At 32.6% G+C, this 19380-nt stretch overlaps 3 protein-coding genes across 3 annotated transcripts; 1 reads left to right on the top strand and 2 right to left on the bottom strand.

The window, feature by feature from the left end:
- The first annotated feature begins 149 nt into the window (after positions 1–149).
- LOC137813067 (uncharacterized) lies at positions 150–3309 on the top strand. The gene is made up of 7 exons (XM_068615362.1): positions 150–784; positions 885–923; positions 1018–1088; positions 1838–1902; positions 2105–2194; positions 2298–2390; positions 2488–3309. Exons 1-7 carry the CDS (start codon positions 405–407, stop codon positions 2887–2889), a joined length of 1140 nt encoding a protein of 379 aa, XP_068471463.1. The 5' UTR covers positions 150–404; the 3' UTR covers positions 2890–3309.
- Positions 3310–5480: 2171 nt separating this feature from the next.
- On the bottom strand, positions 5481–6044 carry LOC137809563 (zinc-finger homeodomain protein 11-like). Its single transcript, XM_068610666.1, has one exon. It carries the CDS (start codon positions 6042–6044, stop codon positions 5481–5483), a length of 564 nt encoding a protein of 187 aa, XP_068466767.1.
- Positions 6045–13557: 7513 nt separating this feature from the next.
- On the bottom strand, positions 13558–16080 carry LOC137813069 (zinc finger protein SHOOT GRAVITROPISM 5-like). The gene is made up of 3 exons (XM_068615366.1): positions 15496–16080; positions 15007–15406; positions 13558–14426 (listed from the first exon to the last, which is right to left on the bottom strand). The coding sequence occupies exons 1-3, from the start codon at positions 15605–15607 to the stop codon at positions 13751–13753; spliced, it is 1188 nt and encodes a 395-aa protein (XP_068471467.1). The 5' UTR covers positions 15608–16080; the 3' UTR covers positions 13558–13750.
- Positions 16081–19380: the final 3300 nt, after the last annotated feature.

Below are 19380 nucleotides of genomic sequence, written 5' to 3' on the forward strand. Positions count from 1 at the left end.
ATTTTTCGCCGCGTACCAGCCACGTGTCATGGCGCGAGAGGCACAGGTGTGTTGTGGTTATGGAATTCCCCACATGTTAGGGTCACCACCCCCACTGCACCTTCTGGAACAATGCACTTTCCACAACATTCTACGCTCCTATCCTATGCCAATGCCAAGCTTATCATTCCAAATCATTTTCTTCTATTTTCTAAATAAATAATACTCATCCAATCTCCTTCGCATTCATCTGCTAAATTTGGCTCAATACTAATTTTGGGAATCGGACATTGATTTTTGAATCTGGTGGTGAATTGCATTGTGTTTGTGTTTGTGTTTGTGTTGTGTTTGTGTTATTGCTGCATTGAGGATAGGATAGGATAGGATAGGATAAAAGCAGGGAAGAAGATTAGGAAGCATTGGCAATGGCAATGGCTTTCAGGGGAAACCAGGCCTCCACCTTCATCTTGACTTCCGGAGCCAGCGGCAGAATCCGCGCCCTCTTTTCCCTGCGAGCCCTCAAGGCCCTTCTTTCCTTCTTCAACGCTGTCCTTTTGCTCCTACTCTTTCCCTTCCGCAAAGGGACTCTTCTCTCCTCCCGATTCGCCTGGAAGAGCACCGCCGCTTCTACCACCACGGCCAGGAGGGCCCTGGCCATTCGGAGAGTCATGGAGGACGCCGACGCAGACGCAGACTCACCCACCCATCCCACCTCTTTGAGGGACTACCGCCTCATCGTTTCCTCCAGGGGTGACACCATTTTCACCCAGTCTTGGATTCCCCACTCCCCCAACAATAACATCAGGTTACTCTTTCTCCTCTCCTCTCCTCTGTTAATTCATTGTTAACCATCTTCAACTCTAAATTTTCCTTTTCCATTCCATTCCAACCTCTTCATTATGCAGGGGACTTGTTTTTCTTATGCACGGACTTAATGAACACAGGTTTCTAATCCTAATTCTGTTTTCCTTCCCTGCATCTTACCTCCCCTTTATTTCTTATTAATTACTCATCATCACCATTATTATTCTCCCACAGTGGCAGATACACCAACTTTGCCAAGCACCTCAATGCTAATGGTTTCAAGGTTTACGCCATGGATTGGCTTGGTAAGACTTCGCTACAATTTTCATTACAAATCTATTTTCCGACATTTTAGTCCCTTGTACCACTAACATTTGATTGGAAAACTTTAAAACACCATTCCAAAAACTTGATTCTATGCGCGACAAATTGTTTGTGTGGATGTTTCTAATTCAGGCTGAACATCAACATTGCATTCCCTCTTCTATCATTGTTAACATTCACGTCCATTATGAACAGTCCCATTTCTCTCTCTTTTTTTTCCATTGCTCTTGTTGCCATGTTGCTCTATAATAGTGGCCGATTCAGTTCAGGGGTTGTATTTAAAAAATTGATGATAACTATTTTCGCACATGTTCCTTTTAATCGGCAGATGCATGGAAATAAAACGTGAGACGGAATGAAGTCTCCAGCTGATTAAAATGTCAAGTTTGTCTCTGATGTCTGCAAAATATGCATTTATAATTAACAATTTAACATTTCTGTAAATTCATAGGATTCTTATTCTTGTGTAGTTTTTAAGATGTCTCTTATGGGCTTGGAATATGGCCAAGTTCCCAACTACTTTTTTAAACGATTAATCAATACAAGTGCCTGATTTAAAAATTTGTTTGTTTGGTTCTTTCTGGGCCCTCGGAGGATAGGTTTCCTTTTCTTCGTTGTTAAATCAAGCATGTATGCGTTTCATGCATTACGTTGTAACTTGTTAGAATATCCAGTAGAGTGTATCTTTTTATTTGCTCAACTCTGATGTTTCTGTTCTGTTTACATGTAGGTCACGGTGGAAGTGATGGGTTACATGGTTATGTCCATTCTCTTGATGATGCTGTTTCTGACATGGTACGTTTCTAAACTGCATTCTACCAAAGTTTTGACAATGCATAGATAAGTGGTGCTGTGATTTATGTTTTGAGTATGCATGGTGATGGGTAGCAGTTTCCTGAGAGACGCGGTGGGTAGGTGTGATATTTGTAGAAATTTGTTTTCTGATTGGAAAATTCCTTTATACACCGATGAAGAATTTGATCATTTTGATAAACAGAAAACATTTTTGGAGAAGGTTCTAAATGAAAATCCTGGACTCCCATGTTTCTGCTTTGGACACTCGACAGGAGCAGCTATTACTCTTAAGGTAATACTTTTTTTGATAAAAGAAGATTTTTGCAGTTACTAGTAAGGGGAAAAGCTCAAGAAGTATAAATGATTTAGCTTTGTTATTTCTATCTAAATTTTAGGCTCTGCTTGACCCGAAGTTTGAAGCTCGCATAGCTGGTGCTGTATTGACATCCCCTGCAGTTGGTGTTGCCCCTTCACATCCGATTTTGCTGGTGAGCATGCCTATCTTGTTGACGCCTTCGTTTTATAGCTGAATGCATAAAACATGGAAGATTTGGCATATTCATCTTTGTGTCCTCTTCATTGCAGGCACTTGCTCCAATAGCTTCATTTTTGCTGCCAACATATCAATGTAGTTCTGCATACAAGAAGGGTTCGGTGGTGTCTAGAGACCCGGAGGCTCTAATTGCTAAATATTCGGATCCATTAGTATGTACTGGACCTCTTAGAGTACGAACTGGTTATGAGATTCTCAGAATTACAAGCTACTTGCAGAAAAATCTAAAAAAATTAAGAGTTCCATTTTTTGTTCTCCATGGTACTGCTGATTCTGTAACTGATCCCCTTGCTTCTCAAAAATTATATGTAGAAGCCTCTTCAACTGACAAAAATATTAAACTATACGACGGCTTCTTACATGACCTTCTTTTTGAACCAGAACGAGATGCCATCACACAAGATATAATTCAATGGCTGAACAGTAGAGTATGAGGTTAAATAAATAGTGGTGTGAGAGAAAATGTGAAGAAAACATTCAACCATTGAAAATTGAGGAAGCACCTTGTACTGAGTGGATAATTTCTGGTTCTTTGTAGAGGAAAGAAAATTGAAGCTGAAGCTACATAAATCCAAACATTCTTTTATGTTGAAATCCTAAAGCTATGAATCAGTTTCTTTTTTAGTTAGGATCAGATTTATTACTATTTTCTCGGATCCAATAGTCATCGTGGAGCACAGTGAGTAATGACCTTGAATTAGGCATAGGTTTTGGGTCATTTTTGTCCATAGAAAACTTCGTACCTTTTTCTTTTTCTTGTCCCAAGCATTTGTGCCCACCAGCAAGTGTGCCAGTGCACGAACGCTTTCAATTTCAACAATAAAGTTTTATCTCAAGAGGTCCATTTCCATTAAGATCCAAATTGTAGAAATATTATTTACCATTTCATTTTCTTCACTGTTTTTTATAATGATTCTTCTAGGTCTTTTCATTTTTGCAAGACTAGAGATCGTTAAATTTATCTTTTTCACCTGACTTTAGTAGTCCATGTAAATCATGTTGGTATTTCTACCCTAGTGTGGGGTGTATACAACTTTGGATAAACTCGATAAATGAATAAAAAATCGGATTAACATAGGTTGTAAATAAGTGTGAGCAAAATATTTGAGCACTTGTTTAATTTATTTTTATTAAGTTGGAATATTTGACCAACAAAATTAGAATTAGATACTATTTTAGTTAGATACTATTTTAGAGATTAAAAAAATAATTATTAATATTTAAATTTTTATTATTGATAAATAATTTTTTATATTTAATAATATTAAGTTCAGATTTAGATATCAATTTTAAAATCTAAATAATTAAGAATTAAAACATATTAATTTAAAAATTATTTATCAATAAAAACTAATTTAGATAATTTAAAAATTATTTATCAATAAAAATTAATTTAGATATTAATAATTTTTTTAGTCTTAAAATAATATCTAATTTTGTTAATATAGCAACTAATTTTTTTATATTTAAAATTAATTTTTATTTAATAATTTTTTAAAAAAAAATATTCTAAATTATTATATTTTCAAAGTACATTAAACGTTTTTTTTTTTTACTTCAGAACTATAAAACAAAAATATATATATATTCAAAATAAATATTTTAAAAAGAGTTATGAAGGTAAAAAGAAGAAAAATTCTTGAATTTCGAGAAAGAGTTAACTTTATATAATTACATTACATACATGATATTCTTATTTGGAAAGAGTTCATTACATATGTTTTGCTTCCGAAGTATTATTTCTTTTGATTGTGCTCGAGTAGTTTATACAGAGAGATTTAAAACAAGTTTGATCTCAAATTAAAGATTAAAAAATGAATATGAAATTTGAAGGATAAAAAAAACTTTATCCCAAAATTTGAAAGATTAAAATTATATTAAAGTTTAATGAAAAAGAGTTTGAATGAATATTTAAGAAAATGTAGTTGAATTGCATTAGTGTTTGTTTAAATATATGTTGTTGATTGGAAAGGTAGGGACAATAAGGAAGCATCTAAAAAAGATATGACTTAGTTTTTATAACTCTCATTACCAAATTAGGTCAAAAACCTTATTATGACTATTCCTGAACACTTGGTTAAGCCTATTTGAATATTATATGCTCCTGTCTTTAGTAGTAAATAATTAATTGTGCCACCTTCTAATTTAATGGTAAGATCTGATGTAGTTCATGACATTGAAGCTTCTCTTCCTCTACAAAAAATACTTCCCTCACTTTCTCCTACAAAATCATCATTTCCAAAACAACATTCTTCTTCACAAAGCTTCCAATGTTTTCTACAACTTTTCTCCAACAATGCATGTCCTTAAAACATAAATTAAGATAATGATCTGCATAATTTATTATTTAAATTTAAAATGCATGTTTCTTCTATACATATTCAATGCCAATTTCCTTACTGCAGTCAATTCTAATAGGACTAAATGAGATTGTTTGTGAGGATGAAGATATAAAAGAATATGAATGAAAGAAAGGAAACAAAGTGTTTTATATGTCCTAATATAAAGAGAGAAAGAGTTATGATCTGTTTACACAGATGTAAACATTAATCAAATTACATTCTATAATAGAATACAAATTTAATTAATCCAACACTTGGAATTTCACATTATAATGTATGCAAAATTTTAAATATTTAAAAATTTACTATGTAATTTAATTTTAATGTATGATGTGATATTTAAAAATATGTAAATGTATATTATTAGAGAATATATTTATAAAAACTTAAATTATGTCAATTATATATAAGATAATATCGTAGAATTAATAATTTGATTGATTACATTTTGTTTTTCATAAAAAGTTATTAAAGATATAATTAGTTAAACTAATTTTGAACCTAATGTATGTGAAGATTAAAGAGTAAAGAAATTTAGATTATGTTTGCAGTTAGGTTAGGATGAAAAGAAGATGAAGATGAAAAGGAAGATGAAGATGAAAAGGAAGAGGGTTGATGATAGATGAGAAAAAAAAAGGATACAAGAAGTGCAGAGAGTGAAAGAAATATGGATGGTTACAGTGTCAGTGGGTGAGGGAGGAGATGTTTCCGGTGGAAGCAGAAGCAGAAGCAGAAGAAGATGAAGAAGAGTTCTTATGGTTATGCATCCAAACTTTGAAAACCTGTCTACTCACTCCAATGCTTCTGCAGAACCTCTCAATCTCATCATCCAGATCCTTCCTCTGAAGCTTCCAACCAAGCTTCTCAGCAAACGCCAGCATCTTCTCCTTCTGATCTGCGCTGAACTTCGACCTGAACCGCTTCTTACTCCCCCCCTCGCCGCCGTAATCCATCGCTCCAGGACTTTCCGGGCCTACCGGGTACTTCACTTTCCGGTGGAAATTGCGGTGGCAGCCGCAGGCCGCGCATTGCAGGCCCCCGCTGTCGAGCGTGAACTCCCCGCAGCCGTCGGTGGCGTAGCTTCCGAGGCTGGCTGCATGGTTTCTCAAGCACTCTCTGTAGACACTCTTCCACTTCTCTCCAGATCCTCCTTCCATTATTCTCTTGGTGGTTCTCTTGGTGGAAGTGCATAAACTATAACACCTTTCTTTGCCTTTCTTTGCCTTTGCAATGACTACTATGGTCATCCTTGGATACCTTATTTACAGTGTCTCCAATTCTATGGACACGTACTCACTATTGCAAACTTCCACACTATCTACATATATACTCATTTCATTTCAACACATCTTCTTAAGATATATACAATACTATATGGAGAGTTTAGATTAAAGTTAAGAGTGGTGAATATGATTTAAAATAGTTGATTTAAGAGATGTATTGTGTTGAGTAAATGGAGCAGTAATTTAGAGGGAGTGGAAGGGACATGAGCGTCTATGGAAGGAAATGAGAAAAGAGAAAAGAGAAAAGGTTGGGGACAGAGGGACCCTGAAACAGTATGGGCACTGTCCAATAATTGACTTTGGAATGCAGAATACAAAACCTTTGGGAATAATTTCATTATTTTCTTTACATAGCATAGCACCCCTTTTTGTACTTTTCTACTCACACAAAACCATTCATTCATTCTCATCTTATATATAAACCAATTGTATCCATGTCAAACCATCTTCTTAATTGTCTTTTAAAACATTGAAAGAAAAAAAAAGAATTGAAAATAGAAAAAAAAGATAATAATGAGTGGGTGGGAAATTGAGAGTTGATGTGTCGGAAAACAATAATGGTTGGTTGAGTATCTTTTGGGAACCATTTTGCTTTGCTTCCTTTTCTCCACTCAGTGTCCAGTCACTGTACACTGTCAATCCCATGCCCACAAACCCACACAGATACCACTTTAGTTTCCTACTTTGTTTCCCTTTTTTTTTCGTTAAGGCTGCAACAACCAAAATAACCTCTTTTCATTAACATGCTTCCTCCCATTCTTCCCTCATCAACAACTTCTTCTTTATCTTCTCCTTAGATATGCCAAAACTTCACTTCACTTCACCTCATCTTCATCTTCATCTTTTCTTTCCCACAATTCTCTTCAAATCCTACATTCATTCTCATTCAGGCCTTGTCACTACAAAACAATCAACTTTCAGTTTTGGTTAACAGTTTAGTGTTGTTCAATCAGAATACAAAACTCTTACTTAAGCCACTTTGTGAACCACAATGCTTGTGCTATCTTCTTCATCACCTACTAATTAACCATTATCAGGTAATAACCATTTATCTTCTTAATTAATATCCCAGTAATCCATTTTTCTAATATTTTAGAGATTAAAATTACTTATTATTAAGAAGTTTATTTAAGTCTAGCTCAACTCATAAAATCGGTTTACAATGTGAGGTTTACACCCACTTATATATTATGAAATATCCTAATCTCTAGTCAATGTTGAATCTTCAACACATCCCTTCACACCGAGACTACCAACTCATGCGTTGAACTATATATTATGGATGGTTCAATAACAAACAATCACTAGGATACATTTGAAATGATTCTGATACCATATTAAAAAGTGAACTTTAAGTCTAATTAACTCAACCTCATAAAATCAACTTACAAGATGAGATCTGCACCCACTTATATACTATAAAATGTCTTAATCTCTAGTTGATATGAAATCTCCAACACTAATAATTCTAATAAAAAAATAGGAATTAAAATAATTGATTAAAATAATTTGTTAAATAGAAATTGGTGGTTAAAATAGATAGTTGGGAAATGATGTTTGAATATAATGTTGGGAAAATTAGGTAAGGTTGGAAATAAATAAAATTGGAAAAATGCAGTGCATGGAAGTGGAGTTAAATATAAAAATGGCACCTAAACATGATTTGTGATTCTACGAAAAAGTGTTGAATGAATAATTGAGATGAAAGAGGTTGTCACTTACATCATGTAACCGCTAGATCCAACAAAAAGATCACAGAATCATTTTAGTAATTAAAGTTTCTGCATCTTAAAGTGCACACCTTTTATTCCAATTATTTTCTTAAAACAATGCCACGCAACCTACTTCACCTCCATTTAAATCATTTTAAAAAAGCTTAATTCTGCTTGTTTAGTGTTGACTTCACATCATTAATAAAATCAAAATATATTAAGCAAGATAACCAAAATACTAAAAAATGTTTTAACTTATTTTTAATTTTAATAAATCGTAAACAATAACTTTATTGCTTTTAATGATGTTCTTATTTTTTAATGCACAAAGTTACTTTTAACATTGCATTTTAAATATATATAATTTATTTGGACGTTTATAATTTACTTTTAATATATTACTTTGATAATTATTTTCTTTTCAATTCATTAATTTTTTATTCTAATGAATAAGTGATCACTATTAGACATTTATTAATTAAATTTTTGTTATTTATATTTACTCGATAAAGTAATGCAAACGTACTATTTTCAGGCTTTAATTTTATTCTAATTCTTTAATAAAGGGTTCACGTGTTAGATTGCGAGTCTTTTTTCTTTTGTTTTCCTTTTCTATTATTTCTTAAATTGTTGATTTTATACAATATCTGCAAATTATTGATTATTATTTAAAAACGATTATTCTTCTTACTATAATTTAACAATTTAATTTTTAATTTATATTAATATTGGCCTCTTTTAAAATTTATTTGTATTTTTGATCTTCTGTATTTATTGTATCTGGATCAGCTGATCCTAAACTTAACACATTAATTTAAAGTGCAGTCAATAAGTAATTTAATCAATTAAAATATAAAGAGCAAAAGAAGAAATGTGTAAATTTGAGAATTATATCAAAATTAAAGATTTTTGGAAAAAAATATAAAATAGTACAAAAAAATAAAATAAAAATAAGTCAAATCACTTATTGAAAATAAAAGATTAATTGTTATTTTATTCACTTGTTATTTGATTTAAACACAAATATCTATGAATGTAGTATTTGGTGATCCAATGAAGTTAGAAGCATAAATGTAGGACTAAATAAAATAATGTATTCACACCCATAATGAAATAATAATGCTTAAACAAATGAACTTATGGAAAGAAATTTATTTTTTTTAATGGCTAAACTACTGTGAGTGAGTAAACTCGTTATTACCAATAATTTAATATATATTACAAAAAAATATTATTATTTTTTAATATTTATCAGTCAATAAATTAATTAGTTTCAAAGTTGTAAAATTACAGCCAGCTGTCAATTTATACATGCCATGGTTGCTCAAATCACTTTTCCATTATTATATATTTATCATGGATGCATTATTATTCAACGGAATTGACGTTTAGATCGTGATTAAGAACATATTAGTTAATATTTTCATACGACTTAGACTAGTTAATCATCTTCAGGTCTTACAGTCTTTTGAACATATCGGTTGGTCTAAACCGGATACCAAAACATCTGGGTTTCGACCGATACAAGTTTAAAAAAATATTTATAGAAAAACTTTATATTCCAAATACATGATCGCACGGGTAGAATGAGTAATTTTAAATGTTACCTGGGCCAACTGTTTCAGTCAACTCGGCCTAAGATGAATCATTAAAAGAAAGCCCAATATATATTTTCATTTATCTGGGCCTTACTACAGGCTTCATGATCTGACCCATCAAGTAATGCCCAAATTGGGTAAATCCTTTTTTTTATAAAAAAATGAGCGAAAGTTAATTTAAAGTGAATTTGTATTAAAACGAAACTTCATTCAAAGTATATTATAATTTTCGTTTTGTGAAATTCAAGATGAATTTATTTTTATTTATTTAAACAGAGAAATTTGCTTCAAAGTATTATTTTATTACATTTAAGCTTAAGAGCTCGATCTAAATGTGCGTGCAAAGTGCGGTTGAATTTATTATATCTATTTTTTTATGAATATTTTTTCTCTAGTATAAAAGTTTAAGTTGTGAGAGAATTAGGTTTGGTTTTCGAATAAAGTTTAAAGTACAAATTAAAATTTAAATGAACATATAAGCGTAAAGAATAAGAAGAATGTTTGGTATATTGATAAGTTAAAACAAATTTAATTTTGATATGTTATGCATAGTATTAAAAGGTTGAGTTAAGAAACGAAATAGATTTTAGACATTATAAGATTGTTGTGTCTTAGGAGTTTAATTATATTGGATAAATGTGAAAGTGAGTGAGAAGTAATCTAAGAAAGTGGCCCCTGTTGCTTCTTCAATCTCAATCTCATCTGTTAAACCAGAAGAAGATTCTGAGGTGAAGATAACAAAAAATGATGATTATTGGACCACTGTTTTGTTTGTTGATGAACCCAGAGAATTGTGCATTAAATGCAGGCTTCCTTCGAATTCACTGTACGGAAAGGCACTTGAATGAGTAGGTCCACTTCACCATCATCATTTCACTCTGCATTCCTTTCACCACTGCAACCCCATTATCTTCTTCCTCTTCACATTTCTTTTCATTTTCTATTTTATCATCTTCATTCTCACTCATAAGTCCATAAGAATTTATCTCTTTTGAGATCAAAAGAATATAAATTTCTTGATATCAATTATTGGCCAGACATATTTTTCATTTTGTAGAAGGGAGGTTATTAAACTTTTATTCGCGATTTATAGACTTAATTATCTAAGTTAAAATTATAAACATTGTTTAAATAAACCTGGTAAATGTTTATAGAATAAGAATTTTGTTCATGTGTTAAGTTAGATATAAAGTTAATCTGTAGAGTTATTTTTTTTTTTTTATATTTATCTAAGAGGTTATACTGTCATATATAGTTTTATAAACTGATTCCTACACATGTCTAGATGATTCCTCTAAAGACTTTATCCAAGATTCCACTTTGGATTCCTCTACTAGAACCTGCTTTCTTTCATACACTCAAATCTTAATATTTCAAATTGCTACAGTATATTTTTAAGGGTTAAATTTGGTCTAAATTTAAAGATGGAAACAAATTGGCATTTAAGAGAAGTGATGTTTTGATATCAGAAGAAGCAGCAGAAGCAGATGTGATAAATATAACAGATAGAAAGCTTTGGGAGAGAGATGAGATTAATAGCCAACAAATATATAATAGGAAAGAATGGAGATTAAAAATCTGGTGGAGATGAAAATTTATAGTTATTAAATTTAAGACATACTAATACTATAGGCAATTGATCCCATTCATAACTGCTCTAATTATTTGTACCAAGAACATACTAGTAAATAATTAAAACTTCATAACTTCACATTTAAGTCTTCTTTATCCATTTCACTTTCCCTCTTTCAGCTATGGATTCACATTCAGCATCTGCATCAGCATCAGCATCTGCATCAGCATCAGCATCAGCATCAGGACTGTGTATGTGAAGGGCTGATGAACTCCACACTTGATCGGATATCCTTGTTTCACGGCCCATGTCAATGTGATGCCAGGACAGTATCGGAGCACCAAACCTTTATCTATGGAAAGGTCTTTTTCTTCTTCTTCTTTTTTCATCTATCTTCCTTCTTTTCCCTTCCATTATCCCTATTAATTGCCCATTATTCATCTTCTTCTTCACTAAAGTTTTTTCTTATAAGCTCAATAATACCAAATACAAAGTATCAAGACATTTAAGTGAATTTCTTTATTTTGTTTTGTATCTTTATGTTTTGCACATTTTCTTTTGATAATAATGCTATCTAAAGGATTAGTAGGGTGTAATAAACCCTACTATAACTGCTTCATCCCTAGTTGAATTACACATCTATTAATATTTTCTAAACCCTAATTTAAACTAGTATGTAACAAAGGAAAGAAACATGATGCAGTTGCGCCGTTTATCTTTCTGAGTTGCGGTGTGCAGTTTGGAAAACAAAAACGTGAACTCTATCGCCAGATAACTTTTTAATGAAAAAGGTACGTAGCATCGGATTACGCACAAGAAAAATTGTATTAGATTGGATTGTATTTAGAAGGACGAGGTGTTGAATATTTTCTATGTTACTAGTTTTGGCAATATATCATATATAGATGTGTGACTGCATTTCAGATATATCAAAACCTATAGTATACTATATATCTATGTTAACATAACCGAATGATAGGCTATGATTATGCATAAAGTTATTTATAAAGAAAAAAGAACTGTCATATACAGGTACATAATTCAAATAACAATTGGGGTACATTTATAATTAAGATTGGTGTTTTGGCCGATTGTACCTTCCTCTATTTATGGAAGTGTTTCATCATTGTATGTGTGTCTATATATATAAATATAGACCCCATTTTCAACCAAAAAAAAATCTAATCCGACTTACAAATTTAAACGATGGTAGTTATTATCATTGTTACTACTACCTAAGTATGCAGAATTCCTCTAGTAATAGAAAATGATGCTGACATTGAACACAAAACCTAAAACACTTCATTTTCGACACAGTGAAAGAAAGCTTTGGTCCCAATAATTGTTTTGCGATTACAGTAGAAAGTCATATTTGATTGTTGTTAATGTGTAGATGATGGAGTGAAGTGAAGAAGCAGTGAGTTAATGTGAAGAAAGAAAGCAGCTGGTTATAGTTATAGAATGGGAATGGGAAAGGACCCCGGGTCAATTGACAGTGCAACCTCAGCAGTTGATAATAATTATATAGAGAAATTGCAGTGCAATTTTGTGAGTGAGGTAAAAGTGGAGAGGAGACTAAAACTGAGGGAAGCAATTACAACGATGCATAGACGAGAGAGAAGAAGCACATGGTCCAAGATAAAAAGCTAGCAGCTGAGGAAACTAAAGAAATACGGCACTTTAAGCTGCTGATATCTTTGGCCTTTCTACGGCTTTTTGTATTGGTTCTCGCAATGAAAGATGATAAGAGGACCACAGAGGAAAGAAGAACACAATGATAATAATAATAAAAATAGATTTTTACATCACAAGTAATTCGTTTGTAACCCCAAAAGCTTAGAATGGTCTCTGCATATTTGGAAAGATGCTGCTTCTCTCTGCGCCCCACTTCTGTCATGGCCCTGATTCAGATGCAAGAGACGTTAAGGTGGTCATCATGAATAGAGTTTGTTTGTGTCTGAATGCTTTGAGAGGCTTGACAGGGACGACTGAGTCTGCCACTGTCATTAACCCCTCACCCAGTGGCACTGAAAAACATGCTGCTTTTTATTCACATTTATAAGTCGCCAGAATAGCAGTCCAAGAGGAAGGACTCTTCTATCTGGATTCCCTTTTCTCTCTCTCTCTCACTTCTCACTCACCACTGTGTATTCATTTCCTTTTTGAATTTCCTTTTTCTAACTTTATTTTCTTCAGTACAATCCTTTAATGCTTGTTAAGGACTCCGTTTTCTGCCCTACACGACCAACAAAGATCTACACATAGTCCAAACACATAATCCAAAACAACCAAAACTAAAGGGTGAGGAATTCAGTGCTTCTCTGACTCTCATTCATTGCAATGCACCAGAGAAAAACCTAACGAGAATGAAATCAATATATATATATATATATATATATACAAGTACCACTGTACACATACCGCCACATCATCACACCCTCCACCCTATTATACCACTCCAATATTATACCTGGAAGCTGCTAATTAATTAAACAACCCAACACTTAACCATACACACTTGCATCCACCAAAAACCTACTCATCATATACATATACATGTTACGTCTGCACTCTTAATTACTGCACAAATAAAATGGCACAAAATGCGAATAATTTACATTACTAAGAACATACGTTTTTCCACCACCAAATCCCACGTACATAACCTCATCACAAAGGATATTAATTAGGGTAGGAAAAACAAAGTAATAATGACAATAAGAAAAGGCAAAAGAAGAAATAAGATGGGGTATGAAGAATGTAGAGGAAAAGAGAGAGAGAGAGAGACTATGAGTTAATGGGTTTGACACGATGTTTTCCAAGTCGGCCACCGTCTGTTGTTATGTAGCTGAAGACGAAAGAGGTCTGGTCGGGAGGAGCAGCACACGTTATGGTTGGCGATTGGAAATGGTGCTTGCAAGCAAGGCAAGTGATTTGAAGCATGGTGGAATTGATCTGTTTGATTGCATGGTCCTTCAAGGCACAGGCTTTGTCCAGTTCCTCTAGCGCTTGTTGTCTTATCCTTTTGGCATTAGTGAACTCCAGTTCCGCCAGCTCCATCTGCCTCGTCGCTTGCTTCCTCGCCTCCTCCGCATACGCTTTTTCCGCCACCGCTATTCTCAGCTGCTCCCGTGCCTCATCTTTAACCCTTTCTCCCAACGACTTCTCCCTCGTGTTGCTTATTTCCAATGACCCTATGGATAGCTGCAACTCTGCAGTAGGAGTGGCTGAAGAGAGCTGAAGCTCAAGGTTGGGTTGGAGTTTGTTCACTTTGTTGTCGTTGTTGGTGAATAAGGCAGGTTCCACCACTGTTACGATGGGGTTTGGAATTATTACACCTGTGGTGAAATTGTTTTCGCTGGAAGGGCTTGAAGCTGTTTGAGACAAGCACACAGCAGGCTGTGTTTCTGGCCCCAAGCACCCCACGTTGCACGCGTCTTGGTGTTCGATAAAGCTCTCCACCCTACAAACAATATCGAGAGGTCACAAAGAATCATTCCGTACCTTTTGAAAAGCTCATCAGATCCTTCCATAAAAAATAAGGAAAAAAAAAAGTGGTTCATATAAAGGTGCTTGGAAAAGAAGTGAAGAGGTGGGGGAGAGGTTTCAGTTCCACTAAAAAAAGGACAACAAACTGATGTCATTTTGAGGTAGCTTCTTCCCAGCTGGTATACAATACAAAGGTTCTTGAAGAAACACAGTACAATGTCGCAAAGGTTGAATGAGAGAAGGTGTAAAAGGAATGGCGGAAGGTGTTGATGAGAAAATATATATATCTGTGAGCTTCGGGAACCGTGTGTTCCGAGCTGTCAATAAACAGCTAGGTTGAAGACATGTTTAAGGTTCCATCAGTCAAATACTAATAAACTTGAATTTATATATTTATTTATGATTCTCCGTTTGGTTCCCCCATGGATGGGTTATAAAGTCAAAAGGCGAATAAAATAAAATATGAGAGATGGAATAGAGAAGATTTGGATGAAGAGGGAAAGAAAAAGGTGGTGTTGAATATAGATATTATGCATAGATAGATAGATAGATACCTTGAGAAAACGCGGCCACAATCGCAAGAGTGGCCGCGGGTGCCACATGTTTTGAGATGTGCTTTGTAGTCAGACTGCACTGCGTAGCCTTTGGAGCATCTCTCGCAGACCCATTGCTTGTGACTGCTGTGTTTTCTTCTGAAATGCTTCTTTATGCCAACGAGATCACCCAGAGCATGGCACGGGTCATGGTGCAAGCAAGTGGGCTCCGGGCAAACGAAGACTCGCTTCTTCACCAGCGGAGTCTCCCTCTTCAGGAGCTTCCAGGGCACCTTGTGGCGGCGGCGGTGCATCTGAAGGTTCTGGTCCCTCTGGAATCCCTGGTTGCAGATCTCACAGACATAACGATCTGATTCAAGCAAGGTCTTGGGTGAGAGGGAGACGACTTCTGCATCTGGATCTGTTTGAATGAATGAATTAATAAGGAGTTTTGAAGAGCAATAGATATATGTGATGTGAGTGAATAAGAATAGATGAATTGTTTTGTACCTGGTGTTCCTGCAGGCCTTCTCTTCCTCTTATTTGTTGGAGTAGGAGGAGCATTCTGGGAGGAGGGAGAGAAGTTGTTGACTAAGGAGTCAATCCTTACTAGGGAGGCCATTTGTATGATAATAGGAAGATAGAATTAAGAGAAGAAGAAGGGTTAAGGGTTAAGGAGATGATGATGATGATGAAGAATAGATAGATAGAGAGATAGATACAGGTACCTAAGATAAAAGAGGAAGGAAAAAGCTTATTTATTTTTTCCTCTTTCGGTTACCACACTCACCTTTCTTTTAACTTGCTTTTAAACCTTTCAGCTTTTTCCAACACCTTTCTCTCTCTATCTCTGGGTTTCTCCCTTCCTCATCTTCAACAACAGAAACCTGATCCCACAATGGGCTCCAGAAGAAAAACATCCCCACAAACAAACAAAACCCCTCTCACCAATTTCATCACACAGTAAAATTTTGGTTGCTTTGCATGCATAAATAGAGGTGAAGCCCCCAAATACACACGTAAGCTTCCTATTTTTGTCACACTCATCTCAACATCCATCTCATTCTCACGCACTACTTAGTCTTTTCTTATCTTACATTACAACTAGTTCCTAAGAGAGAAGAGAGAGGTTATAGACCATTCTACCCACACACACCATTTCTAATTAATTTCACTTCAGCCAGCTTTTCTAAAAGCGATTATCAGGATGTGAAGTCACCCTCAAGGGCATTCCAGTCCATTTTTTCTCTCCAACCATCTTACTTAGTTAACACTTCCAAGTAAAAACTCCCAACACTGTGTTTTCTAGGTCAGCTTCGTAATTTTTACAATACTGTTCATAGGCCCCAACACAGATACTGTGCTGCATTAATCATCATTTTACCTCGACTTCAACAAGACACCCTTCCAAACCAAATATTAAAACATGTTTTCCCATAAATGAGGGTGAAGTGGTTGATATTGAAGTTTTTTCCGTCACCCATGTTATCTTGGACTGGTTTGATCTTGGAATGAATGAGTTTCTTGTCTTCCGAGTGATGAGTGAAATTCCTAATGAATTTTTCGTTCTCTGACGCCTGCTAGAATCACTAATATGTATGTATTCAATTTGATGTTACTATGATTGGTCATTGATCTTTTTATTTTACTTTAATTAGTAGTATCGGAATAGGTCGTAGGAGGTTTCATTTTGGTTAGTTTTATTTATGTGGAAAGATACTCTTTACTTCTCTTGCACTATATGAGAGTTGGATCATCCCTAAGTGAGACTTTTTAAAAAAAATGTTTTTGCATAAATGAATTTTTTTGACAAAAAACGAATGAATAAACAAGAGATATTTCAGGAATACTTCAATCCTTATACAAAAGATCTATCTGTATGAGGATCTAATCTTCTAAGCTCTTAATAAAAACTGAAAAACCTATAAATCAGCATGTGTAAATGATTGTTGAATTTAACAATCAACTATATTAAATCATACTAATTAATTGGCCTCACCACTTTGGAGTTGTTTTTTTTTTTTTCTATTATCACTATCAAGTGTTTCAGAATTTCTCTTTGTAGTTTGGTTTATAGATTGATTTCTACACAGAAGTTTTCAGTGAGGTAAGTTGCCCAATTTCTTGAGTTTTTTTTAGAAACGTGTCTTTTATCTCCTTTAGAGTTGGGGTGGAGAATTTTTATTTTCATTTTGTAAATATAAGAGTTGAAATATATCTAAAACCATTCATTTTTAATTTAATTTTATTGCATTTATTAATGCATGATCATTAAACTCTTATAATTATTGTATCACAAAATTAATTAATATTAATTAAGCACTACAAGAAAATCATGAAATAGAAACCAATTTGTAGAAACCAAAATAATTAGTTGCAATAGTAACTAAATTAGAGACTATTTTAGAAACTAAAAAGAAATTTGGTTTCTAATTAACAACCAAGGTTTTTGCTACCAAATTTAGAAACTAAATAATTGGTAGTTAAAACCTTACTTGCTAATTAGATACCAATTTAGAAACTATTTAACAATAATAATAGAAACTAATTTAGAAACCAATTTTTTTTTAGTTTATAGAATAGTCTCTATTTTAGATCCTATTGTAACTAATTATTTTGGTCTCTAAAAATTGGTTTCTATTTCATGATTTTGTAGTGTCATGTAATCTAATATTTATATATAATTTTAATTAATTAATTGGTATTAAGTGAAACTATTATCTAATGTAATGTTTATATACAGATTTAAACGATTTTTTTAATGTATACCTTTTAGTTACATCTTAACAATTATTAAAAGTCTTTTTCAACTTTCAAATATTTATTAGGTAAGAGAATTTTAAAGAGTATTAATTATATTTTTTATATTATTGTTATTTTTAATCCTCTCTTTGCATTTATGTAATTTATCATGATTTCTAATTACTTGTTATTAAAAAATGAAAAAGTGTGCAAAATTAATTTTTACAAAAAATATAGTTTACTTTTATTCATCAAATTAATAGATCTTTAAAAAAAATTAATTGGGTAAAAAAACAAAACACTTTTATTATTTGTTTATAATTGGGTAATTATGTAAACATTCTTCACATTATTATAAGTGTATAGGTATTCGTTTTAAAAATAATTATACTTGTAATAAAATACGTTAATAATATTTTTTCATGTGATGGCAGATGATTGTTGTTACTTGGGTGTCTGAGATGTCAAGTTGCATAGTGATGCCTAACACGAAAACTTTATAAAAAAAAATACGTTAAAAAAGTTATACTTAATAGTTCATTTTAAAGTTTTAAATAATATATATGGTCAGGATTTTTTACAATTCTTAAATAAATATTGAAAAAAGTATAATTAATGCAGCAATAATTAGAGTTACTCACAAACACTAAATAATTGAGCGTGTGATTAAAAATTATGGTCATGAACTAATTTTAAAATCTTAGTTAAGTTAAAAAATTCACGTAATTTTTTATTAATTACATTATAATTTTTATGGCTTAATGTATAATATTCGTCGTATAAAAAATATCAGTTTTTTTCTTTAATAAAATAAAATATAGTTCGTCTACATCACTCTTCACAAATGATAAAATAAACTAATATAAAATATCTATATCACAATTTACAATGTTAAAAATAATATAAGAAATTGAAACGGTAAAAGAATATAAGAAATATATATATATATATATATAAATTTGATAGAATCGTGTAAATAATAATAAATTTGAAATCATGATAAAAATAGAAAATAAATAGTACAAAAAATAAAATTAATATTTTTTAAAATATATGTCATTCTCTCACCATAATAAAATTGTATTGAACACCAAAATTAAAAAGCACAAAGTAATAAACACGGCCAAATAAGAACAAGAAAAAAAACATAAAATCGATGCATAGCATGTACTACAACATCGATTATTATAAAAAAAAACAAAGTTAACATCGATTAACACTTAAAAAAACTCATAATCAATGTTGTTTTCTTCTGAAATGACATGCATAAATCGATTCTTTTTTGTGTAAACTTGTATGCATCTATACACACAAAATTCTCAAAACCACCATGCATAGAACACCTTTCCTCATGAATCTTTACTATTGTGTGTGAAGTTCATGGTAAAAGGTCACAATACTTCAACAAAATAATTGAGGATAACAAAATAAATAATACAAACTCAAGTGACTTTCTCTACAAATCTTCAGCAGCGAGAATAGATAATAAAACACTTTCAATACATTTATGCATTCTCAAATCCACACAAATGAGTGGATACAAACATAAACAATCAGCGCATATCCGTTTTCGCCTATAGTAAATCATTCAAAACAAACTAATGTTAATGATTGTTAAAATGTATCAAAAGAGACACTAAAAAACTGAAATTA

Source organism: Phaseolus vulgaris, chromosome 2 (genome assembly GCF_000499845.2).
Source record: "Phaseolus vulgaris cultivar G19833 chromosome 2, P. vulgaris v2.0, whole genome shotgun sequence".
Taxonomy (NCBI): Eukaryota; Viridiplantae; Streptophyta; class Magnoliopsida; order Fabales; family Fabaceae; genus Phaseolus; species Phaseolus vulgaris.

Excerpts from the sequence above, each read along its gene's own strand:
- LOC137813067 (XM_068615362.1), top strand. The coding sequence starts at position 405 with ATGGCAATGGCTTTCAGGGGAAACCAGGCCTCCACCTTCATCTTGACT. Across the intron at positions 1,903-2,104 it reads ATGATGCTGTTTCTGACATG|AAAACATTTTTGGAGAAGGT; the intron begins GTACGTTTCTAA and ends TTTGATAAACAG. Across the intron at positions 2,391-2,487 it reads CTTCACATCCGATTTTGCTG|GCACTTGCTCCAATAGCTTC; the intron begins GTGAGCATGCCT and ends TCTTCATTGCAG.
- LOC137809563 (XM_068610666.1), bottom strand. The coding sequence starts at position 6,044 with ATGACCATAGTAGTCATTGCAAAGGCAAAGAAAGGCAAAGAAAGGTGT.
- LOC137813069 (XM_068615366.1), bottom strand. The coding sequence starts at position 15,607 with ATGGCCTCCCTAGTAAGGATTGACTCCTTAGTCAACAACTTCTCTCCC. Across the intron at positions 15,407-15,495 it reads AAGGCCTGCAGGAACACCAG|ATCCAGATGCAGAAGTCGTC; the intron begins GTACAAAACAAT and ends TCATTCAAACAG. Across the intron at positions 14,427-15,006 it reads TGTGGCCGCGTTTTCTCAAG|GGTGGAGAGCTTTATCGAAC; the intron begins GTATCTATCTAT and ends TATTGTTTGTAG.